This window comes from Magallana gigas, chromosome 8 (genome assembly GCF_963853765.1).
Source record: "Magallana gigas chromosome 8, xbMagGiga1.1, whole genome shotgun sequence".
Lineage (NCBI taxonomy): Eukaryota > Metazoa > Mollusca > Bivalvia > Ostreida > Ostreidae > Magallana > Magallana gigas.
This window is the reverse complement of record NC_088860.1, coordinates 36,841,272-36,868,354: the sequence shown is the minus strand read 5'-3', so window position 1 is coordinate 36,868,354 and position 27,083 is coordinate 36,841,272. Positions and strand designations below refer to the sequence as shown.

The 27,083-nt window shown below is 33.2% G+C and overlaps 1 protein-coding gene across 3 annotated transcripts; it reads right to left on the bottom strand.

The window, feature by feature from the left end:
• Positions 1-7,957: 7,957 nt before the first annotated feature.
• Positions 7,958-25,655, bottom strand: LOC105336067 (uroporphyrinogen-III synthase). Of its 3 annotated transcripts, none has more exons than XM_034471259.2 (9): positions 25,510-25,655; positions 21,112-21,278; positions 20,368-20,536; positions 19,319-19,384; positions 18,229-18,303; positions 17,625-17,723; positions 16,639-16,724; positions 14,247-14,345; positions 7,958-9,337 (listed from the first exon to the last, which is right to left on the bottom strand). In XM_034471259.2, exons 2-9 carry the CDS (start codon positions 21,184-21,186, stop codon positions 9,224-9,226), a joined length of 783 nt encoding a protein of 260 aa, XP_034327150.2. In that variant the 5' UTR covers positions 21,187-21,278; positions 25,510-25,655; the 3' UTR covers positions 7,958-9,223. The 3 variants fall into 3 exon arrangements, with proteins under 3 accessions (XP_034327150.2, XP_034327149.2, XP_034327152.2); XM_034471258.2 differs by having other exon boundaries at positions 25,473-25,618; XM_034471261.2 differs by having other exon boundaries at positions 17,637-17,723; positions 25,473-25,618.
• Between the last annotated feature and the right edge of the window lie 1,428 nt (positions 25,656-27,083).

The window sequence follows — 27,083 nt, the reverse complement described above, 5'->3', positions numbered from 1 at the left end:
TCATAACAAAATATACGAACAAAATTATTATGATAAACCTAAGAGAGAGAGAGAGAGAGAGAGAGAGAGAGAGAGAGAGAGAGAGAGAGAAGGAGAGTGAGAGAGAGAGATCCTTTTTTAATCTAGCGAAAGCTCTGTTAACTTCCGGTGCATTGAGGTTATCAAGCAGTATCATCAGTGTAAAATTATTAAAGGCTGTTGTAAATCACAGCACCGTTTAATTTTTATCTCATCGCAAATGATTAGCAAATCAGTGAGATATGTTCCAGAGTTGTCATACCGGCATTCTGATTTTAATCTGCTATGCATAACCTTTACAAAAAATCTAATTTACAAGAACACTAAATTATAGCTTCCGTGCACAAAAGTCAACTACTATTTATCACATAAAGAAATACTGATAAATATTAAAAATGAATTGCACTCAATTTTGTTAAATGTTTATTACAAAAAAGGACTTCCATATTATTTCAAATACTGAAAACATATTAATATTAAATTTAAGCGCAATAGAGGACAAGAATAAGCATGGAATGCGCTAAAATTTGAATAATGCGAAATTTAAGAAATTATGCAGAATTATATATTATTTGAAGCTAGAACTTTATAAGGTGCTTTAAAATATCAGTGAATTTTACAATTATCATATTTCTTCCAAAAATAAAATTGCTGCTGTTCTAACTAAAAGATATGCAATGCTAAAAAAAGGTTCAAGATTGTGGTTTTCAAATTATTGATTTAAGACGACTTAATTATCATCAAGGTTCTTTGATTGCGGCAATGCGATTCGAATCACGCCAATTTGGCGGAAAAAACCATGCAAGTCATAAAATATTAAATTTAAATATATCATTATCCTTCATAATAAAATATATTATTAATATCATCTGTAAGGACTGAATGTTTTTTCACAATGTTCTAAGAACACAGTAATATTTTCGTCATGATATTTTAGTCTGTTTGATTGAAGAGAAACTTTCACGACTCCGTTTCCTTGATCTCCACATGGCTGCATTGTATGTATTAAATTTGCATGAAATTGACCCTGGGATTTTCTAATATTCCAAGTAATTCTAGTATTTCTTTTAATCTAAACTCCACTTTTTAAATACATTTTAACATCAAGATGTGTGATCCGAAGAAGTAATATAATAAATAGAAGGTAACGTTTTTTTGTTACCTCTACTTGTTAATTATAAATTGAAAGATTCTTCATATTGTGTTTTTTTTTATATTTTAAATTATGTTTCTATATAGTAAGGACTAGAAAATCTGCATTCATATATATTAGTAGTTTAAAACTAGAATTCGTGATACTGTACATCGATGGTTTTTTTTTAAAATCGATATTTGTTGAGAATAGTGTACATGTATATTTAGTTGGTATTTGCAATTTTGAATAAATAAAGTCTTTCTAAATTTGACCCCCCCCCCCCCCACCAAAAGACTAATTTAAATGTATGTAACTAAATAGTTCCTTTGATATTATACGGTATCAGCTAAAAATGAGATTAACTTAAAACTTGAATAGTAATTTCAAAATGATTCTAGTTCGATATTGGTTAAAAAATGCATCTTTCATGCGCTGATACAGAAACATTTTCGGGGGGGGGGGGGGGGGAGGGAAGGGGAGGGATGTCCGAGTGATATTATAAGTTTGCCGGGAGGTTGGGGGTTGCATGGGTTAAAGCATATTTTTGGTAATTTTACTACTAGTTACTTAATGTATATTTGCGAAACTTGAATTTTCCAGGGGGTCCGGACTCCCTCACTCACTTTAGATCCGCGTATTCGTATAATGTAAATACACAATCATTGGTTTAAAAAAAAAACGTTTGGTGTTAAGGGCCCTCCACACATCTGAGAAAAATTCTGAATATTTATATAGGCAGCCCATTCTTTTAAATTACTTAATGCATGCGTTCGACTTGAAAATTAACCCTAAAAAATCAATTTTGGGGGGAAAATCAACTTTTTAAACTTTACCGCGCTTCATGAAAATAGAAGTCCCTGCAGTATTCGAACTCGGGATCTGTGGGTTGGTAGACCGAAGCTACACCCATTGCGCTACAGAGATAGACACCAATATTCGGCGATATAAACTGTTTCACAATGTATTAAAATCGAATTGTTGTGACGTATTGTCATAAAAAGTAGAAGTCACGAGGTGTCGGCGATCCTTAGAAAAACCATGTGCACGTGAAAGCAAACGTAACCGTAATTAATCATACAAAACCTTTGAGTACCAGGTGTAATTTTCTCTTTTTTGCAATCGGTGGCTCGTAATTATAATGATTCATTAAAAGACATCCTTTTATTGTAATGCTTTTTTGACAAGACGCCGATAATTCAGTACAATGAAAACCAGAAAACCGCGAATTTCTCTCGACTTTAGTTTTTGCTGCATTTATATGAACGGATCGCGTATTAAACGATTCATTCTATAGAAAATTAGATAGGTTTTGACAACATAAAAAATGAATTTACAATCCACAAATTAAAAACTGAATATCTTAAACTTGAAAGAAAACACATAGATTCTAACAAGTTCAAAGAAAAAGGTGCAACTTTGAAGTACATTTCGTGTGAATCAACGCGGACTTGGGAGAAGACATGCATGAGCGATATGCTAATATCGGTGACATGGGAAGTAAATAGTTAATTAGAAATTAAACCTATGATCATGACCCTCACATCACGTAACGTCGGTACCGATTGAAGGCTGGCACATTATCATTGTGAATCCATTTTTTAAAGTATGTTTCTCTTTACACATTCGACAGTTTTAAAGAACAGAGTGGTTAGTCACGTGATCAACATCAATAAACAACAAGCTAGCAGAAACACGTGGATCAAACGCTCGCATGTTTTTGATTTACGAGCCAAAGCTGCCAGATTTGAAATAAAGTGAGTTTTTATTTCTTTAATGTTCATACTTTACCTGAATATAATAAATAAGAATTACTTGCGGGAAATAAAAGTATTAAATGCATATTTCGACTTGCTTCGTTTGAATTACACATAATTCAACCAAAAACCATTTTGATGAATTATGAAACAAGAGATATTATATAATGCGATGATTTATCTCTAGGTTTTATATGCTATTAATTATTCTGTCTTCAAAGAATTCATATGAAATAAAATAAATACTCTTTTCCTGGAAACAGTCATCGTTGCGATATTACGGTCAATCAAAATGCTTATTCCGTTTGAGAAAGGTGCAAACTTTTGTCATAACAAACCAATGCACTAAACTGATCCGTTTCCCATAATTTTGAATTTTAAAATTTGGGTTTAGTTAGGACTGGGTTTAGATGGACAATAAACAATTTACGAAGTTTGTGCTAAAGACTATGTGTCATTGGTTTCAGATTTAATATAAAAAAATCAATCAATCAATTATCGGTATAATTTTGTTTTTATTAATGTTGTAGTATGGATTTTCCTCTAACTCTCTGATGTTAACATTTCAAACGACAGTGATATTTTTCCCACCTTGCATGGGGTATACGGAAACTATTTCCACCGTTTCATTGTGTAAAAGTGCACTTCTACTTTTCACATTCCGCTTGAAAAATTACACTACGACAGATGTGTTGCCCTATATATGAATAAATTTTGTTTTACTTTAACATTAGACAGCTGTTGACATTATCCGTTTTCGAACGGAGAGATTGTTTCTTTCTATTTTGGTCCGTGAAGATGTGGGCGGCCTAATCGTGATTCAAATCTCTGTCTTTCCGTATCGTAATCTGGACCCTGTCTATCAGCTCCACTGAAGGAATTCAATCTCACAAGAAGAGTTTCGCAACAATGATCCGGGAATTTATTGACGTTAACGCCATATATAACACTCACATGGATCGAAGGACACTTGGTATCCGTCGGCTAATTGATACTGAATTAGGTGCTTTATCGTTGTTTTCTGTGTGATTAAGAGAGAGAGAGAGAGAGAGAGAGAGAGAGAGAGAGAGAGAGAGAGAATTAAGGATGGACCATAGTATATAGTTATATATACCGGCAATTTCCTACCTCTCATCAAACAAGAGTTTGTCCAATTTCGTCTAAATACGATGTAGGATATTAAAAAGGGTATTGTCACGATTTTGGTCAAATTCAATTTCTCTGTTTTTATTATTTATAATGCTTTAGGAATGCATTTCTTATGATCAAATGATATTTGAGAGTCAGTCGTAGAGTTTTAAGCAAGATCTATGTCTCGCATTTCTTTGTAATGTATACAAGGCTCGTGCCCTGTTTTTGTTTACATAGGTTCAAAATACCAGACTGAGTAAGAACTCTTTTTTTCAAGCTGATTTGACCATCTTCTCTTTCATTTTACGCATATATAAACACTTCCTAACCACATTTAATTTACATGTAGGTCTAAAACTAGAATTTTCACTTTAACGTTAAAAATGTAAACAAAAGCTTTGCTTACATTTCAAAGAATTGTAAGGTCTGTAACTCGCTCATAACTCAACGAATGACAGTCAAATTCTGGTTGCATAATAAGAATGCCTTACTAAAGCATTGTAAAAATTAAAATCAGAAGTATAATTTTTGACCAAATTCGTAACCATGCCCCTAAAAAAAATTCATTGTATAAGAAAATTCAAGATATGTTTTACGGTGTTAAAATATTGACTATTACCAGTTTTGAAAATGAATTTATAATTAGACTAAAACATTTCGTGTGAAGTTGATACTGCTACCTATTTGAACTAAATATGACCAACTTACCGGTTTAGACTTCTACAAAATCTAATTTCTAAACAAATACGACATAAATTGCTTTACTTCGTGCATATGTAGGTCAAAGGGGCAGCACTAGGGAGCAATAAGGATTACATGTAATGGTCCAGACCTCGCTTTTAATGTTCTATAGTTATAGACAAATTTATAAAATCGCCGATTTAGTAGGCGGTAAATTACATTTTATCCAAAACTATTAAATTTCTGGATATCATGGGTTTTGTATTTATTTTATATTCCAGTTATTATCTGATATATTGTAATAAGATAATGTCAGCGCGCATCTCTCATATACGAGAACATTAACTGGAAGAATTGTACCAATAATCGAAATTAAACCTCATTTTTGCACACTCAACAAAAATAAAACGAACATTTATATTTAATATAAAGTCGTGTAATGAACTTTAACCTTAAATTCAATAATTAAATAAACTTGTGAGAAAAGCCCATTGCCAACGATGCTTACCCACTCATAAGTTCCTGAGTTGATTTTTATTTATCCCATTCTGTCTTTTCTTTTATAAATACATGCATTACATTATAGTTTGCAGATTCCAGGCAGAATTTTTCAACCATTCTTAAGTTCCATTACTAAAGGCTAAGTATTTTTCAAATTTTAGCAAAGAATAGGCAAGGCAAGAGAGCGAGAAAAAGATGGGTAATGAGACAAATCAAAGAACAGTATTAAAGACGGATCGACAGAGTGATTTGCAAACAACCAAGGAACTGAGAAACATACTGTACAAAAATTAAAAGGTTCAACAGACGAGCACATGGAAACAGCTATAAATCTAGACGAATAAATTAATAGTTAATTTACATGTAAAACAATAAAAAAAAACCAGACAGACAGACAAACAAACAACAGATCTTGTCAAACGCATAAAGAGGAAAACACAAAGACGGACAAATGGATAATTAAGCAGACAAACGGATAAACAGGAATAGACAGACAGACAAATAGACAGTACACCAGACAAAATAAAAGGGGAAACACACACAGACGGACAAAAGGGTAGTTACATGTATACAGACAAAGGGGAAAAGAGGACTACATAGAGAGACAGACAATGGGCCACTTCAACAAAACACAAAACGACGAACAGAGACAGCCGACATTTTTCTCTTTGTTTTGAGGTGGTTGCAATCAAGTCCCCGAAGACTGGCTTGAATCTGGCCATTATTATTTTGTTGCTTCAGTCACCAGTCTGTTTCATTTACATTTCCAAACTAATCCCGTCTGCCAAATTAAGTTGTATAAGAAAAGTCTGCAAAATGAATATTTAGAGATGATTCACGTTTGTGTGTTTTCAGTAAACGTAGAAAGTCTGTAATTTTTTTTTATCCTTTTTCGAGAAAATCCGTCTTCGATGATTATATTTGGCTGAGTCATCCCCATCATGCTTATGTGGCTACTGTCTTATAAGGCTTTGCATACGCATTCGTCTAGCCGACGTAGATGAGGTCCCTTGGCAATTTGCACTCTCGAGAAAAAAAAATCCAAACATGCAATAAGGAACTAGAAAATTATGTAATAATTTTGAATTTTGTGGTGAACAAATTGTAAAACGTATATTTCATCTTTTATGTTTCTGGCTCCTGGCTTTTCCAGAGACAATAAAAAATGTTTGTTGGATTTGTTTAAGGTATAATTCGCGTGATACTGAGCTATATTCAATAGAGAGCTGACTTTTCCCTTTTGATGAATTGATCCGAAAGTTTTCTTTAATAATTTCAATCGGCAATCGTATCTTCTCTGCAGTTTTCTATATCTGCTGTCACGGAAATAAATTTAGATGCTGCAAATGGAAAAGAATTGCTCAAAAATTACAGTTGCTTTGTCAAATAACGCAAGATCATTCCTCAATGAGAAGAATAGAGGCGCCAATTTAAAACATTAATGTCCCAATTTCATTTTTTAACTCCATCTTCACTTTCACTGGCTCATCCCTTAATTTTTCATAATATTTTTTACTTGACGGACTGTTGCACATTGATTTATTTAATATTTCAAACAAATCAAGTTAGTTTTTATTTAGTTCATTTACAAGTATTGAATATCAATGACAAGAGTATCTGATAAAAGTACAAAATTTTAAATAACCCCTATATATGTATAAAACAAGGACGTGAAAACTGTTGAAAAAAATATTGCATTTGATGCTTGTCTACTTGCGTTTATAACTATTAGTCCGTCCGATTGTCTATCTATCTATCTATCTATCTATCTATCTATCTATCTATCTATCTATCTATCTATCTATCTATCCATCTATCCATCTATCTATCTATCTATCTATCTATCATTTTCAAACGTTTATTTTTAATCGATTATCGATTAACACTGGCACCAGACCAAACAAGAGTACAAGCGTCTCCACCGTTCTCCTCGCTCACGATTTAACGATTATCGCTGACCCACTGGCTTACTTCAAAAAGGTTCCATTTAGACTTCACGCAAGATTACTCTTCGTCAAATGCGGTCACGATCAAATATTCATGTTCTCCAAAAAACTCTCCCTTTACGACCCCCTAACACGCATTCTCTTACTAATTTTATCTTGCATACATGTATTTGTATTAATTCTGCACCATTTAATCTTATTTTTATCCAGAATTATTATTTCATCTGTGACTTTCGTCTTTCGACAGATGCCGGAGCTTCATAGAACCCAATACGACTTCAGAGATGGAGAGGAGAGAAGTCTCCATCTAACAGACTCCGAACAGATACTACAACATAGCGAATCTTTCACGACAGGCCAATTCCTCAAAGAAATAAGAGGTTATTTTAAGGTGTATAGAGTTTCATACAACACCATTGTTACCTTCCCACGCGAAAGATTTCCTGCATGAAATCTTTGTACATATCTTCCTGTCTTGATGATGAAATACGTTTTTGATAATACGATATATTGGTGGCCTTTTATCGGTTCTTATTTTAGGAATATCTTTAACTCGTGATTAAAGCCACTAAAATAGAAAGATAATTTCTAAAAATAAAAAGAGGTGCGTGAAAAAAAATGATCCTATTTTCTCACATATCATAATCATTCAGAGAATGATATTTTCATGGCAAAAAAAAATAATCAAATTAACATCTGCTGAATCAAAATCCCACACATGCTATTCCAACTGTTACTAAATGTGAGGAATAAATTCTACTTGAAATAAGCTCCTGAAAACAACAATAAAAGAGCGTTTTAAGATACCATGATATCGTATACTTCTTTATTCAGTAAAACAGTTTGCATTCATTACAATGCCCAATACACAAGAAGTAAATCAACAAACAAAATAACAATAAATAAATTGATCGAAAACAAAGATTCTATACAGCTGACTATTGAAAACGTTAAAAAAAATAATTTCACAAGAAACTACTTTCAATGAATCTGAATTGACAAAAATGCACGAAAATCAATGGACCACTTTAGATTTCTGACACACTACACAAATTAAAAAAAAGTTTTCAGGGACTGAATGATTTTGCAAGGACGAAATAATTTGTGCTATGGCCAGAAAAGGACTCACTATAACCTTAATCTGGATAGTTTTAATGACGTCAGGCGGGTTTATTAATAATTATAAATACACCTACGTGTACGGAGTAAAAATTGATATTAAACAACTTCTGTTGTGTACTATGCAAGTACATGTGTATCACAAAGACTAACATGATAAAATTGGAAAAAAAAAATTTAAGGGGGGGGGGGGGGGTATTTGTGCAAAAATGTTTTAACAGTTTCGAAACAATTCTGCTATTTCCAAAGTCTTAGTCTTCAAAAATAAAAATACCACCGTTACTATATCCTAAACCAAATAAAACGATTATTGGAAAGTAAATCTAATCTACTTTGCTTTTATGAAAATCATTTTGAAAAAATCTTTTATTTATGATAATACAGATCATTGCACTTAATTAATATATCACATCACATTTATATTACGATGAAATAAAAATCCGATCTTATATTCATTGGACCAAAGAAACATGATTTGACGACTATTCTTTGAAAATATGCATCAATTATCCAATGAAACACGAGGAATCTTCCATCAATGAAACTAATAACGAACACTGATATTGGCTAAAGCAACACACCAAAGCACAAAGAAACCATGTAAATTAATAATATATAATAATCCAAATAAAAATATTAATGAAAAAGAAGAGGGGGGACATTTTCTTGTCTTAGTATGCCATGTTGAGGAGGGACTTAAACGTATATTCGGTTATTTTCGCCCAAGATCCAATTTTCGTTATTTTCGCGGTCTGGCTTTCGTATAGAATAAAACACAGGAAATGTTTGCAATTAAGTTTTTGTTATTTTAAATCGCAAAAATGACTTGAGCAAATAAATAGGTTATATACACGTATTAACTGCCCTATTTTCACAAATTTTGTGACACGCAAAAAACAAAAAACCCGGATACATGGTACATTGGTTTAGGGGCCGGGTTACTTCTGTAAACAGTCGATCAGACTCTGGGGGTCGGGGCGTCTTAGGGTGGCGTACACTGGGACGTTATGCTTCTTGAGTTCGCCCTCTGTGGTAGGACCAACCGCCAGGATCTGTAACAAAGGGACAGAACTGCAGCAGATGTTACGATACTTTACTGTTCCAATCGGAACATCGCTCGGCCTTTTCCGTGAAACCGAGAAAAACTTGGCGGATGAGGCCGAGAAAGTTCCGACTAAAAATGCGTCAAATCAAGAGACCCGGTCTAGAGAAAAGAATCAGTCTATTACTATACTAAATTGACTTGTTCCTAGCATCTTACGATACTGTATCAATGTACATGTGTTACACAAAAAATTTTTTCAAGAAGTGCAATTTAATTCCAAAGTACGCGTAACTTTTTACAATGCGATATCATCGGAATTATTGCAAAAAATATTTGGAATGATTTCATCAAAGGAAGTAAGCATTAAGCGTTATCAAAGAGGATGTTTCTGTTGTTACAATAGAAATATCATGAACACAGAAATTCGGATCCTGCAAAGTTAGCAAAACGTACTTTTGTTTCTGTTTATTTGGCATTCTCCGACAATCATTGAAAGATTTCAACAGTTTGTAAAACAACATGGAGGAGTCGGAACGATAGAAAGATAACACAATACGACTGGGGAGGGTAGCATATTTTCTGTCTCAGTACGCAAAGGTTTGTTCCCTCTGAATGAATGGTTTCGTTTGTAGAATACTAGATATTTCGTATCTATCGTATCGGTATTTTCTAAAGATCCCCGTTAGTCGTGTGTACGTCGTGTAAATAATGTATTAGTCGTAGGCACTAAGCAAAATAATTTCGTATGTAGAATACTAGATATCTCGTATACCGATATATCCTGTATCGGTATTCTACTACAGATCCCCGTTAGTCGTGTGTAAGTCGTGAGTAAATAATGTGCTAGTCGTAAGCACTAAGCAAATCGTACAGTGTCTAAGACTTAACCGCTACTGTCAATACCAAAGGAAAAGCATTTACTATCAATTCCTGAAAATAAATTTGTTTGATATTCGCGAAAATACAGCACATGACGCCATTGTTTTTATTCCAAGAATAGTGTTGCTTAATCGAAAATTTAATTTACATTAAATATGTTTATTTGAATTAAAAGACCACAAACATTTAATATTGCTACGGAATTCTAAGCACAAGCATACGGTCAGCCTACATCTTGTAAAACACATGTATTCCAACAATGTTTCACCAAATTAGCCATTAATTAATATTCAGATGACGACAATGGAACGGATATCAGTAAACTAACTGTGTAGATAAATCTTTATCTCCGCGGTAAATCCGCGACTGTTTAAGCCTGGTGTCGTCATCAAATCTACGAACATCGCTAATGTTTGTTTCTTGTGAGGGAGGGAGAACCGGGGAGTCACGCTCAACTAGATCTTGAATCAACTCCACGACTAATTCAAACACAGCCATGACGTCAGTGATCGGAAAACAAAAGTCCTTATCTGATGAAAGGAAAATCGTACGCCATTCGCCCCAAAATTTTGGCGCGCATTTTGCTCGGTCGAAAAAAAAATTGTACAAATAACAACTGTAGAATTAAATGCATTTGTATCTATATAGTCTCTTAAAGATACGGATCCATTAACAACTTTTGTCTCACAAATAAGTTAATCTTGTAAATCGTCTATCCGCGAGGCTTCGATCAGCGAACTGTTTTGTATCAGGCTTGATATAACATACGTCGTCTTATCTTGGGTTCTCGTATCCTGGAAAGTTATCGAATTCAATTGTACAGGGAGGTTTAATACAAAAAAAACGCTATCTGTCTACAGTGTTGTCGATGCGTTTATTGTGATATTCAGCAGTTCTCGTTAATCCCGATTATTCAAATCACAAGATTAATTGCTTAATGTCCTCCACCTTGTCTACAACTTTGTAACTTCTGATTGGTGTAAACACTCACGTGACGCCGGCGACAGAAAGATACAAAGCAGACAACACGAACGTCAAGAAATTTAGAATATTTTTTTTTAACTATTTAAGCACACATATTTTAAAAATAATTAAACAGTGGTTTAGTGTACATGTACTAAACAAAATATCTATGCTTTTATAAAAGTAAATAAATCATTAAATACCGGTAACTATCATCTGATTATCCGTGGTAATAAAATGAAAATTAAACTTTCAGAAAATGTTAAGCTTCGCAACCCAACGTTGCATACCTGTTCACGCTTTGATAAAATTTACTGCAAAAAGGCGAAACGCTGTTTGTATTAAAGCGACCGCTGATATTTTTCCGAGGCTTCGTCCCAAGGAGCATTTGGTCGGTGCTATAGGGCTGATGGAGCGCTTTACACCTACAATCCGTCCATCACACGGCTCGACTAGGCCTTGTGAAGTTAAACACGTGCTCGCTTTATGGGGGGAAATTGCGCGATTTATGAAATAATCCATTAAAGATGATGGATAACGTTATTGATAATATTTTTACATCTATCTATGACAAATATCTACAGGTGAACGCAGGTGGCTATCCAAAAAAAAATAATTAAAACAGAATTCGTGACTTCCCGAATCTTTGTTTTGTTTGTCATAAATATTCTTTTTCCCCCTACTTTGAGACAAGTAAAAGGAGCAATTTGAAAATTTTGGTTTACAAATCTACTTTCGCCTTGACATGTATCTTCAATACACGATGACGACAAGAAAATTCTATGCCATAAAGAATAAAACAGTGATGATGAAAAGACGTAATAATGTAAATAATGTGTTCCGAGAATGAGTGATGCAAATCAACGAAACCCGGTAACCTCGAAATGAAATGTATGTAAAGTACAGTATGTGATTAGTGGGTGTATATGGAAAGGGAAAGGAAAGGGCCAAAGTAGGGTTGGGGTAAACTAGTCATTTCACAATCTCTTTTGAGCAAATGGTGTTTAGCTGTTCTTGTACCCAGGGTATATTGTGTCTTGGGATGACGGGCTTTAAATAAGCTAATGTGTTTTTTCGTGACTTTCTCTCGTATATCATTGGAGAGAGAGAGAGAGAGAGAGAGAGAGAGAACGCAAGCGAGTTGAGTTGGTTGTGGTAACGGATTTAGTGGACGGTAAACATATGACATGTCACAGCTGACAAAATGAAATGGAAGCAACGCTTTTTTCTACGCTATTTAACTGGAAAGTCACACCGTTTCTCTCTTTAATGGTGACAGGAACCAGAAGAAAATCGTCTGGTACACGGAGAGAATCCCCGTCTCTAATGAAAACACGATGTCTCTATCTCCTTTACCCAGTTTCCAGCGGCAGACGATACATTTGGCAGACGATCAAACTTGCGCGCGCGCGGACGTGTACCGTCTAACCCTGACCCTAAATGTGTGAATGGAGGAGGGTGGATCTCACAGACAGTAACGGTGGGAGGGGCGGATAATATCTGCACGAGGTGACGAAATATGTGTTGTCTAAATAACGCAGATATGTCATCGATTTTCGGTGTGGGGTTGTGTTTACATCAGACGGAGAACTTTTGTCTACCTTTTTTTCTGAATTATTTATAAATTGATTGTACTTTTAACATTTTTGTATGGCTAGCTTTTTTATTTTGACGATAACATGGGGCCGACATCAAAGGATGTAAGAGTGTTGGTTTGTTAGAGAAAACGTGATGGATCGAATTCTCCGATCGGAGGCAAAAAATTCATCTTAAACAGATAAACAAACTATTCTTTAATAAATCTGAGATTGCGGGGTGCCTGGCACTTCTTACAAACCGTCGACATTAATTTGTCCTTGAAATCTAGAAACCCAAATTGTTCTACAAGGTTAGACAACTCTACATTTTTTTTGGAAACTTCAGTGTGGAATTTTTAAAAGTGTATTGAGTCCCGTTTTTTATTATCCAAACCGATAAAATTACCGGTAACACTTCAGTTTTAAGAAAGAGATTTTGCAGGCCTGAGACATTTAGAAAATACAGCAATATTTTTTTCCTTGTTTGTTTGAAACAAAAACGGTTATAACTCTACGTTTAAATGGACGATGTCAAGCTTCAGAAATGTTCGTTAACTTATAAAAATAACTGTAAATTGTTCATGCTTTTATGCTGGAAATAACATTATTTTTTATATGTACACTGTGCGACATGGGTTCAATTCTCTGGTGTGCAGATCTGAACTTCCAAACAGCTAAACTAGTTAAACGACATGAAATTACCGGTATACATATCATTTAGTTTTTTTTTAAAAATCATAATAAATATATACATGTAGTACTAACACACGGTAATAACAAAATGATTAATTTCTAGTTATAAATCATCGGGGATGCATTTAGTTTTCATGCACGCCCATGTCGAAACATACATATAGTCTTGCAGTCGGCAGATAGACAACGTACATTAGCACGTTTGTCAAACGCACGGCACCTTACCCGTTGCACAATTTTATACCTTTCTAGTCCAGCTTATGAGTTACCACTCAGATACTAAAATATATGCATTAAGTAGTTCATGCCCTTTCCATTTTTTGTTTAATCAAAATTAAGCTGCATGTACAAAAATGAAGCCCTCTCAAAAATGTTTCCCAGTTTTAATCAACCCTTAAAAATATGTTGGATAGGGCTAAATTATTGCATCTAACTGATGGATTATTTTGCAAGATATAGAGATGACAAAGACATAAAAGATACCTCTTTCCCAATCTAATAATATTTTTTTAGCAGATATCTTACTTTGACTGAGTTGACAGATAATTGTGGGAATTCTTCAAAGTTTAGGTAGATATGTTACTTTGACTGGGTTGACAGATAATTCAGAGTTTTGGTAAATATCTTACTTTGACAGAGTTGACAGATAATTCAGAGTTTTGGTAACTATCTTACTTTGACAGAGTTGACAGATAATTCAGAGTTTTGGTAACTATCTTACTTTGACAGATAATTCAGAGTTTTGGTAAATATCTTACTTTGACAGAGTTGACAGATAATTCAGAGTTTTGGTAAATATCTTACTTTGACTGAGTTAACAGATAACTGGGGGAATTTCTTCAGAGTTTTGGTAAGGACTGGCACACCAGAAGGACTAAACATCACCAAGGAATCTACGGGAACCTGGAGGAAAGAAAAAGTTACACTGTGTAGACAAAGAAAAGTACCTTAATTATTAAATACTGTGGTTTCATCAATACTCGTTGAATACCAATTTTCGTGGATTTCGTTATTAAGTTGATCCACAAAATTAAATGTTCATTGAAGTGCAATTTCTATTAACATTTTGTATTGATAGGGTCATTAGCCACAAATTAACGTATCCTTGAAATTGTGATTTTCACTTTTTCAACGAAAATTGATACCCTTGAATATTAATGAAACCACAGTATATAGCATTATGATTTTTTTTTTTCAAACAACTAGTAAAGTTAACATAAACTCCATTGTATTATACAATAACCCCCCCCCCCCCCCAAAAAAAAAAATGTTACATGCAGCACACAGGAACCTGTGATGTAGCATTGCTTTTAGAAAAAGATTTCAAACTATTCACTGAGGGAGAATTATTTGATCTAACTAAAAGAGAAATTATTCTGAAATAATTAGTTAATTAAAGGAATAAATAAAGTTTTTTGATGGATTCAAACCAAGAACCAGGATACATGAAAGGGTACTAATTAAAAACCATAAAAACGATCCAAAAAATGAATTCAGAATTCAATGGTTGAGATGTATATCAGACAGTTTAAATTATTTATTTCTAGTTCAACAGTAACAATATTGCTTTTGTACATGTACTAAGTATTTTACTATCCTTAAAATTTCATGCTTCATATTTTTCAATATGAATTATGTCACAAAATTGTGAAGTCCAATTATTCCCTAAGCCTATACTTCCTTGATATAAAAGATATGTTATATGCAGGCAATATATGGGTCAAAGTCTGGCCATATATCACTCAGTTCTCCCATCTAACAGTGGTTTGATTCCAGGGACACTTTATTAAATGATCAATATTGCTCCACATTAATGATACCTCTAGCCAACAGAAGAGAGAAAATAAAACTTATCAACACATCATAAAGACCCATAAAAGACCTAAAGCCATTTCCTGCTTCTGGTAGGGTGTAAAAATAGCAGCGAGGCCTGTAATGTGCACTCTCTCTCTCTGGTTTAATCGCAATGACGCGGCAGTAAGTAGCACAACTGAATGGAATGGGGTCTAATCTACAAGCATCAAAGAATCAACGACAGACCTTGACATTATATAAAGACCTTTTGGTTTCCATCTTAATCTGCAATGTGGAAAAGGGGGTGGGGGGGGGGGGGGGGGGGGGGCAGGCATGGGCCATTATATTTCACTATAGGCTGGATGGCTAATAAATTATCCATCAAATCTACCCGAAACATTTTAAATATAATATATGGCTAAAAACTTTTACATAGTAAAAAAAAAATCAAAATCAAAATTTGAATAGTTTTCTATATCTTAATACAGAACTCTTCATTTCAAGGAGGTTAATTTAGTCTAAAATTGGCCACGACTTTTCAGTCCTCTTAACCGCCTACAATAGTGTACTGGATATTCCTGATATCCTATGTCCTCAGATCTGGTGTCACTTTGCTTGCTATAAATGTGTTTCAGAAATCTGATTGCCTTAAGGAGGCGATGTTGCTAAGATAAGCAGCGATTAATCAGGAACCAACTACTATTTATAGAGTCGTGTGTTGACAACTTAGATAATAAAGATATCACCGACCTATTTAGAACATATAGGATCAACACTGTCTTTTCACACATTAATGAGATTTTTAAGAGGGACACAAATATGTTATCTTTAAAGATATTTTTATGAAACTTATTTTTTGGTGTCATCATTGATGGATTGATAATAATTGCCCTTGTGCATTAATCAGTTCTCAACTGAAAATACCATGCAAAGAGGAATAACTCTAAAATCTTTGTGATCATCAAGCCACAGGCAGAAAAAGTGATGTCTGTTAGAAATATATTGTATGCAAGAATGGGCCTCAGATTCCCCCTAGGAACACCAAAAAAAAAAATCTTCCAGCAAACCACCCAACCCCCCGCCCTTTACATACATTTTATTCCTGGATCAGCATTTTGAATGTAAATCTTTCAAAAATAGCAATTCTGGTCCAATTTGATCATTAAAGATCATGCATATTAAGACCAAAGAAATATAAAGTTCATGGTTTTTTTTTTTAATACAAATGCCACCTGAAGTCAATTAAGGCTTTAAAAAAGCTAAAAAAAATCTCATTTAGAATATGAATACAAAATTATAGAGTCATTTCAAAAACATTATTGATATGAGCAAATCCCCCCACCCCTTGTTGCTGTCCCTTTCCCCAAACTTTATAAACCATTAAGTACCTGTAATGACTTACCTTGCTTTGTGTGATCATGAAGATCTCATCTGAGATGTCATCTTTGACTATCGTTTCATACACCTTTACCTCTGTCACACTAAACCCTAAATGTAGAAGAAAGAATTAGGATTTTTAGAATGTAAACATCTGTACTGTAAATTTCTAATTAAACGCGAGGAATTAATATCCGCGTAAAATCGCGAGAGGCACCTTTTGCGGATTTAAAAATCTCGCCATTATTTTTCTTAGAGTTGAGAACTACAAGAAATAAGGATAAAAGTTCCGTGTTTGCGATTTTATATTCTCGTGGTTTGATACAAAAAAGCGGGATTGCAGAATTAAGTACCCGCGAAATATAAAGAATTAACAGTATACAGTAAAAGGGCTAATTGCGCTGGTGGTTTAATAAGAACGCATTTTCTATAGTCAAACAATATGTATGCCTGGGCATAAAATACACGGCTGCATGATTACACTCTTTGTAACCATACATTGTGGTTTTAAGCCTACCGCTTATGTGCCCTAATGCAAATGTTTCCTACCCGTAAATTACCACTTTAACAGTATTATATTCTTTCGTTACCATACACCAATACACTGTGTTGATACAATTTACTGAAATGTTGATTCCAGATTGAGAATAAGTTTCACTGGTTTCCAGCATTTTGGACTATAAATGGACTATGGACTATAAACTCAAAAGGATTCAGGAAGGATCACTATTAAAATGGTAGCCTATATGTAGTTTGAATACCGGTACTCACTGTATTCTTTTTAATGTAAATGAATAAAAATCATTTGTTTGAAAACAAATTTTGTTTTAATTTTACTGCCCTACCGCGTTCATTTTGTATTTTGAAGTGACGTTTAACAAAGAATTATTTTTGGGTGGCCTAATTTCACATAATTAGGATAAACTGGCATTAAAATTTTCTCAGAAAATTCAAGATAACAGATATGTAGAGAGTACATATAAGAGAAGAAGAGGAAAAGATGAGTTATACTTTTATACTGACTGTGAGCTTTCAGTGTTTCACATAACACGTCCCTACACAGGTTACCACAGGGAAACAGCACTTCCCGATTCTTTGCCTGCTCACTGTCTGCAAAACAAAGACCAGGGATCCCATCAGATTAGCTAGACTCACCAATAAACTGATGTTCTTCAGTCATCACTCTGAAGAAATTCTGGGAAGAACAGTCACTGTAGTAAACTTAATATTTCAAATGCTGTTGTTTCATTAATATTCATGGTTGTTAATTTTCATGAATTTGGTAAAATTCAAATTTGGTGGACACATTTTCTTTATTCTTGTGCATCTGTCAAATTGATAGAACCTGATATCCAGTATCTTTCATTTAATTTCAATTAAAATGTGTTTTAAAGTTCAGCACTCTTAAGTTCATTGTACAATTTGATTTTATTATGACGTGTTTCACACTTAAAATCTCAAAGCTTAAAATTTCTGTAAGTTTATCCCAAATTTTTTTCTCAGTCTCATAAGCTCAAGATAACAAGGTTTACCGTAATTGCAATTTTTAGATATAAGTTTCTTCTTTTTCAAACCTTTCTATTACTTACAATAGATACTGGCTCAATCAATTTACCTTCCACAATAAACTGGGACAAGAGCTCGGCATTCCCAGTAGATTCCCCTGACGTCTGGAAACCCAATTTTTGAGCTGAAATAGAACAAAAATTGAAAAAATGGAATTGGAGTTTTTAATAAAAAAAAGTATACACTTTCTGAATTGTTTCAACTAAACAATTAAATAAATTGTACATGAATTCAATACATGTTTAATAATTTTTGCTTTAGTTTGATTTATCCAAGTCTGGCAGGTAGGTATAACTGCAGCATACATGCAAATGTGGAATATTGCATATACAAGAGAATTGTTTTGCCATGGGGGGTTGTAAATAAAAGGACTCAAAATTGTTATTCAAAATAACTACTTAGTTGTAAATAAGGCATTTAGGAATCAAAATTGTTATTAAGAAATGAACTCAATGTCTACCCAAGTTATACTCGTATAACCTGGGTTGGGGCAATTTACGCTTTATAATCCGCGAAGCGGATTATAAAAAAGCGTAAATTGCTCCAACCCAGGTTATACGAGTATAACTTGGGTAGACATTGAGTTCATTCCTTATAATTTAATTTTCTGGAATTTGCTGTACAAATTGAGTCCGTTTTACTTTTAAAAATGATATAAATCTGTCCAAAATTCAAACGTAACGTCAAGTGAATTAGTACGTTGGTGCATTGTGACGTGTCTTGTGACGTGCAAACCAGGTTATACAAATTTAACTAAATTTTTCTATCCAATCAAATGCCGCGTTACAACCAGAATTAAATTATTTCAATATAACTATACTTAGTAGTTTGGGTGGTCATTGCTGCAATTCCTAACGCTGTTGCAACACTATCATTTCATTTAGGACAATATCATTTACTGTAAACAGGGTTATTTCGCCCCTGGCCATGTTATTTTCACTCTTGTACACTTGCAAATGGTTTTGCCTTGCCTTGAATTTACTCAAACAATGTTGTATTAATAGAGAGATAATTTGAGACAAAAGAGTTGCCCAGTCTTAAATTTTCTGCCAACGAGGGCGAAAGGGAAAAAAATAAAACAAGGGTGAGTTATTTCCCTGTATACAGTATTTGTTTCATGCATGATTTGTTCACAGTACCTGCTAAGGCTGTAGCCTTTCCTACAGTGTAACATTTAACACTCTGTATCAACAACAGTGGAGTGTCTGAAAAAAAGAATTGAAAAATTTATATTTACAATAAAAAAATTACAGTCAAATAATACATAATAAACATGTACATACAAACATAAGATCAGTTTTAAAAAAGTTTTAATTATACCTAGTACATAAAACCCCGTTTGTAAGTAATTAACATTTTAATAAAATCATGAAAGTAAGCAACTAGTTAAAATTAGAAAATACTTATTTCTTGCTAACAGGAAGTAAATCTTTACAATATATAATCATGGTAATAATTATCCATATGACATATATGTCTATGGCAAATAAGAAGTCTCCTGAAAAAAAAAAACAAAAAAAAAAACATGTAGGGGGAACAAGGCCTATTTATTAATAACGTTTTAATTTTCCAGGGAGTGTTGTCGGGATAACCACCCCCCCCCCCCCCCTCCTCTTTTTTCACATAAGGCTTGTGTTTTGTACCATTCAGCCTAATTACCATTATAAAAAGTAATCCTCTACCTGAAAATATATACAGTTGCACATTGTTTGGGTAATTTGCATATTACATAAGTTTGAACAAAATATTTCATTGTACAGGTTTACTGGAGTGTGTTTCTTAATGCCATAGTCAAAATCTGTCTGGTTTTCACAAAATTAATGACTCATCTTGATCTGATTAAATGCACATTTAATAATTTTATACAGACAACTATCATGCAAGGTCTCATCTTTTCAACAAACACAGTTAAAACTGACTTGATTAAGGTCCACCATCATATTCAATATTTCCACAGCATAACGTCATCTACTTTGACTTATAAACAAAAATGTCCACAATTTGAATATAGTTACCATTCACAATAATATTCTTAACCAGAAATCACCTCTTAACCCAATACACGTCTTTTATAATCCAGGTGTGAGTAATCCCCCTTTTCAGAGGGTCCATGCACCTTAACTCACCCCTCTATAGTATCAAATTGAATGTCCAATGACGAGAGCTGTACTATAACTATAAGACTGACCTGTTGAGTTGAGGGCCAGTCGTGTGGCCTGCACGGCCCGTGGACTGGTGAACACTATGGCCAGGTACTGGTCTAGTTTCCTAAGCAGCTGGGTGTACAGGTCAAGGTTAATGAAGTGAAAGTCAAGGATGGGTATGCAGTGGCCATGGTAACCATGACTCTCTAAAGCCTGCAATCAACAAACAATGACCTTGACCTCTATATATGATGCATATCATATACATTGTCATATACAACTCAAAAGCATAACCAATTTGGGAGACTTTGTTTTAATTTTTAACTATAGCTATTGCAAAAGCTATAATTGATCCAAAAAGCACTCTATAAATGTAGTACATGTATAAGGCAAAAAAAAAATAAATAGGCCAAGGATCAAAATAAAGAAAACTATAAGGTCCAGACAGGGGAAAGGTATGATAAGTGCAAATAAAAATATCTCATACATGTATTACAAAACATAATTACAATTTCTAATAAGTTCCATTAAAATCAATTTTTATGAAAATCAAAATTTAATGTTTCCTTCATATGATAACAGAATAAGGTGTGGTTATTGTAAATGTTATTTTAATGCATCACGTCATACTTTCATATCATACAGAGATAAACAGACTTATTAATATATGTCCCACATTAATGAAAACAACAAATTGAATGTGAATATAAACAACACACAACAAGTACGCAACAAAGGTGAACTAGTTAATGGACATAGCTGTCAAACTTTTAATCATCATACCATACCTTTAAGTAAGGATCATTATCATCTGTTGTTCCAGATTTGAATAGAACAACCAGATTGGAGTTCTGGATTTCCATATAAATATATGTGACTAGAACATCAAACTGCACCTATTTGCGACTCAAGTTCTACCATCCGTGCTTTTTTTCATTTGAAGGGCTCGCGGAAACTGAAACGCAAAAAAAAAAAAATCATCGATTATACAACGTTTCTAGATCTAAAAAAAGCATATATCTTCATTTACATCTACTCGATTACACATGAGTTAATTGTGTTATGTTATATAATTATATAAAATTTACATTTAACATATTTTTTGCATGTTAAGAGAGTTGAAAGCTACAGCAGTTATATCACTATAATTTAACACACATAGGGTACTGAAAGGTGAAAACGTTGAGTTTTATTTTGACCTAGTAAATGTTGAACGCATCACATGTGAAAATCAATTAAAGTTCACACTTGTGGTTGTTACAGTGGCTCTTCCATTTATATGAACTTACCTGTAAAAAGGATAAAATAGGATTTTTATTAAGGTATGAATCACATTTGCAGACAAGGCAAGAATTAAAAAAAAAAATGTTTATATAAGCAATAATCTAAAATCATTATTTTTTTTAAAGATATAGCCTCTTAACTGCACGCAGTGGTGCGTTCATACAAATTTTACATAATCCACCAACATACATTACTCAATTTGTATGCATACACCGCTGCAGTTATCATCTGTTATGACATCTTAAAAGTGATTGCTTTAGAAATTAATGTGCTTACAAACCCCAAAAAACATACATTTCAAAACGCTGCTTGAATGAATTAATCCATTAATCAATGCATTATTCTTTCAAATTTAAATTCTTTTTGAAGGTATGTATGAAATAACCTGGGGATCAATCAAGAAGCTGGCCCATGAGGATTATATAAGGCAGGGGTGGAGGAAGTTTGTTGCTGCCAGGCTATACACCACACTGTGTAAAGGACAATGGTGATAATGTATGAAATAAAGCTAATAAATTAACTTTCAGGAAATTATGTTCATTTTGGGGGTGATTTCTTTCGAACGATTTTTTATGTCATGTATACTAGCTAGGATACATTACTGAATGACTTAATCTGGTTATTTTTTAACACATGGATATTTTGGTTTTCATTGGAAAACTGACAATTTGCCTATTTGTCATTAAAATTTCTAGTTACAATGGGAACCCTTTTATCATACGTAACATCAAATATTACTATTGTCAACATTTTTAACAATTTCCATACTTTTCAGTAAATAACACACATAGCTGATTTCTATTTGTAGAATTTGATCAATATAGAGGCAGATAAAAATCAAGATAAGAAAATAAACTATCTGTATAGAAATTAGTAGAATATGAATTCCCAACTTATATAGACTACATGTAAAATAGTACATGTAAAAGTATAGTATTTAAAATTTTGTATAATTGACATGAAAAGCAATCATAATGCACTTTATCAAAAATTATATATAAAAATTGCTTATATATAGTACATTGTATGTTAACAATCCAATAAGATGAAAGAAGAAATAATTTTCTTACTACCATGCACCACTGTACATACTGTAATTTGTAATGCTCAGTACAGATAATTAAGATTTGGTGAAAAAGAGTTCCCTAGATTAGACAATTAGTACACATGTACTGGTATATAAAGCTATGGTCAAGATCAAAATATTTGATTATGACACAAATCCTAGTACTGCCACACCAATACTTATTTTTGAACGAATTGTAATAAAAATATTATATCTTTGACACTTCTTTTGAAACACGCAATATGAAACAACAAATTGAAACTACAAATTGAGAAATAGTCATGCCGTCTGGTCGGGTTGACATAAATGTGTATTTTTGTGTCAACTGTAGTGAAAACTGTAAAAAAAAATTCAAATTTCAATTGCACTGTGAACAGTCTATTGACAACATGTATTAAAATGAACTAAATTTCAAACAGCTAGGCCACTACGGAGGTCTACCATAAATTTCCATAATACAAGTGTAATTGCAGAATGAAGGAAGACTTTTAAGCCATAATTGCATTAAATTGGGGATGAATTTAAGAACTTATCAATATATTAAGCTTTCCTGTACAGAGCCTCATTGAAAATTCCATCAAATATAATAAAGGCCCTAAGCTTACTATAAATGCATCAGTGGGTCTTTAATGATTCAGATTTTAAATAGATCATCTGACACTTTTATAACATGCCTATTTAAAAGCTTTAACTGCACACAATTTTCACTCTCACTGTAGTGGAAGAATCAGGTTGGGTGGGGGGTGGGGGGGGGGGGGGAGTCAATTTAATGAGAAGTTACTGTGGAATCATTAAATTTCGTGGAGGCCAATTTTCGTGGATTGCTTAAATTTTACAGGTTCGTGGGGACGTAATTTCGTGTATTCTCTAAAACTTACAAATGAAATATGCCTTTATTACCATTTTATTAATTCGTGGAGGATGTTAATTCGTGGATGAGAGGTACCCACGAATTCCACGAAAATTGAGCCACCACGAAATCTAATGATTCCACAGTATACTGTTATTAACCAAAATAATTATACCTTCTTCCTGTTCTTTACACTTATAAACCGAACCCATTGTCAAAAAAGACAATATAACAGACCATGCATACAACGGAGTTGATACAGTACACATAAATACATCAACAGGTAGCCATGCATGATCAACAACTGCATGAAGGTTATACAATCATGTACTCCATTGCACAGCTGAAGGAATGACAAAGCAATTTCATAAGAGTAAAACTTAAACTGCTGACAACAGTACATTATCTTGGATCAAGGCTAAATGGCTAATACATGTACACAAATGAAATCTACTTCAAGAAAATAAATTTATAATTTTTTCCTCAATTATCAGATTTTCAATCCTTGGAAAATCCCTTATTTCCTGTAAATGGGGACGGTTGAGCCCCTCCAATAATCAATCTCCCAGTAAAATTGCTCTTTAGTTGCTGAGAAGATTTTTAAAAATACTGATTTAATTCCTGAAGTTTATCATATACTGTGAAATTATTTTTAATTCTAATCGTGGGGGTCAATGTTTGTGAGTAGCCAAAAATTTTTATGCTTTGTGGGTGCGTAATTTTTTTTGTAGCAGGTTCTATTTCATTCTAGAAAGAATAATTTTATCATGACCAGGCTACGCTACGTTAAACCGGGTCCGTAGGACATCTGTCATTTTAACGATAGAACATTCTATCTAATTTCATTCATAATAATTATTATACAAATGCATGTATAATTATACGTTTGTGGGGATGTAAATTCATTGGCAAGGGTTACCTACTAAGGCCACAAACACTGGTCCCCCTTTCTTCTGCCTTTGTCAAATAACTTTGACAATGTGTTAAAGAAAAACCTTAAATTTATCTCAAAACAGAAAAAACTCAGTTGAAATTTGAAAAAGCTTTTCAAACAAAGCAAAAGAAATTTTAACATGTGATGTCTCAATGATCTTGCGCTGTAATTCCCACAATAAATTTAGTGGTGGATCAAACATCTGTATTGAGCTTAGATAAAAGGATGATATATACAGCAAATTTCATACTTTACTGTTACACCAATCCAAGCTAATTTTGTATGATATATCTATACATACATGTAATAGTCCTGTATTACAATATTGGATCTGATTTGCTATTTTCTTTTTTTTTTTATAGAATATACAAATAATTTTGAATCTTAATATAACATTTTAACAAATAGGCTTACCCAGAACTATAGAGTTTTAGATTCCATGAATAAAGAATTTACATTTCAGATTATCCTCATACCTCAATGTGATTAAGCCGCTGGTTTAAGAGATGGAAAATGTCTTAAAAGACTTACTGGCAGTGGTGTTAACAACTAAGGACTAACAATATCAGTTTTATGGCCTTTAAAATTGTTGTCCATCTGTAAAGTACTAGTACTTATCAACACTGATCAACGTAAATTATCAAATAAATACATGTATGCAACCCTGTACACAATTTGTTTCCAAATATTTTTTCATGAACCAATTTGGACTACGTTTTCAGTGTTAAATTCAGTGTGAAATTTGCTAGCGATTCCAAATGTAAATAGATATGCCATAACCAAACTCGAGCATATGAGCTTAATTTTAGTAAGTAAAATGTGCTGTCTGTCCCTGTATCTCAATTATCTTATCTTAAATGACATAGCGAAAGGTAACTTCTGATTCAAACTCCTACTCTGGTATATTCTGCATGTACTTCAGTTCAGGAGGGAATCAAGGAAATATCACTATCACTATCAGCTGAACAGTCTAAAACAAGAAAACGGAAGGTGGAAAAAATGACATTACTCTTACCGATAGAAGATTGTTTATGGAAATATGTAAGTCACACCTTATCTCATAAATTCGGCGTTGTTGACCTTTTTGCACTCTGTTCAACTGTCAACTTGTCAAACACGCACGTTGACGTCCGATTTACTGATGAGTGGAAAGTATTCCGATCCCGATGTTAAAGAGAAACCCAATGTAAATAATTATCTGTCGTGATTTTAATGTAATAGTAATAGTTACATTAATGAAATAACGAAGACAATAAACAACAGGCGATATATATGGTCTGGATTGTTTTGTCATTACATTAACATAGGATCATTCTTTTTATTGGGTGCGTCGATTTACCCAAATGGACCCAAAATGGAACGTAAAATGACCCAAATGAACCTAAATGGAGCCCAAATGGAAACAAATGGACCCAAATGGAAACAAATGGAAATATTGAATGGCATAATTGAAGATTTTATTTAATGAAGAATCAATAAATATGAATTCTAAAACGACAATTTTCTTGTGTTGTTAATGATTTTTTTATTGATACATGAATTTAGCCTATACATAACTGTTGATATATAATCGTTTCGGGTCCTTTTATAAATATTACAATATAATTCAAATATTTATTTTCGATATTGGAAGATAAAGTACCATAGTTGTCTTCTAAATATAGATGTATATAATTTAGTTATATGGCAAATTCTTGTTATGCATGTTAAATAATTAAAGTGCTGTTTGGTTGTTTCTTCTAATAGTAGCTCAAATCAATCATGAAGTGCATGTTTTGATATGATGTTTTTTGTTTTCTTATACATGTACAGTATGTGGTTCATTTTTCATGCATCAAATTTTTAATTACTTTCTTGATTTTCGATCGATGTTTGGGCTGAAATTTTTTTTAAGGTCATATGAAGTTCTAAGTAACTATTAAATATTTGAAAATACATATCTTATTTTTTAAACATAAAAATCTTTTTTTGCTCGAAAATTATACCGAGCGCAGCGAGAGGCGGGCGAAGCCCGCCTCGCGAAGCGAGGGTTAATGGTAACACGTATATATAAGAAAATCGGTGAAAAATGAAAGTTGAATCAGCTAGGGGTACTAAGGCCAAAAAAAATTTCTTCCAGCCCTGGGCGCCGCCATATTGGCAGACATTTTGTTTTTAAAAAGTTAGTTCGATCATTGATTGATCAGTACTTATCGATGTTTGTTGCCCCTAAACTCGATTAAATAAGTTCCAGTGTTTCAATAGAAGGTAATTCGAATTAAAAGAAATTAAAAAGGAAATCAGATAATTTTCAATAGTGCTTCAATCAAGAAACACGACATGTTCTATGTATGTCTTATCAAATTATCAGATGGAAAATAAAAACATTAAGGTCAAGGAACTGATCTTTTAGATACCGAATAAAGTATTTAATTTTATTACAGCGACATTCATATGAATTAAATTGATAAACAATGAAAGAAGAAATAAAAAATAGTTCGGAATAACGTTACTCTCTTCGGCTATTTCCAAAGACAAAACTTGAACGATTTACGTCTGAAATATGACGTCACAATGTAGACTGAGCACGCGACGTTTAGTAAAACTTTGGCTAATGGTTTGAGTAGGCAACCAGGCGGATCCTACT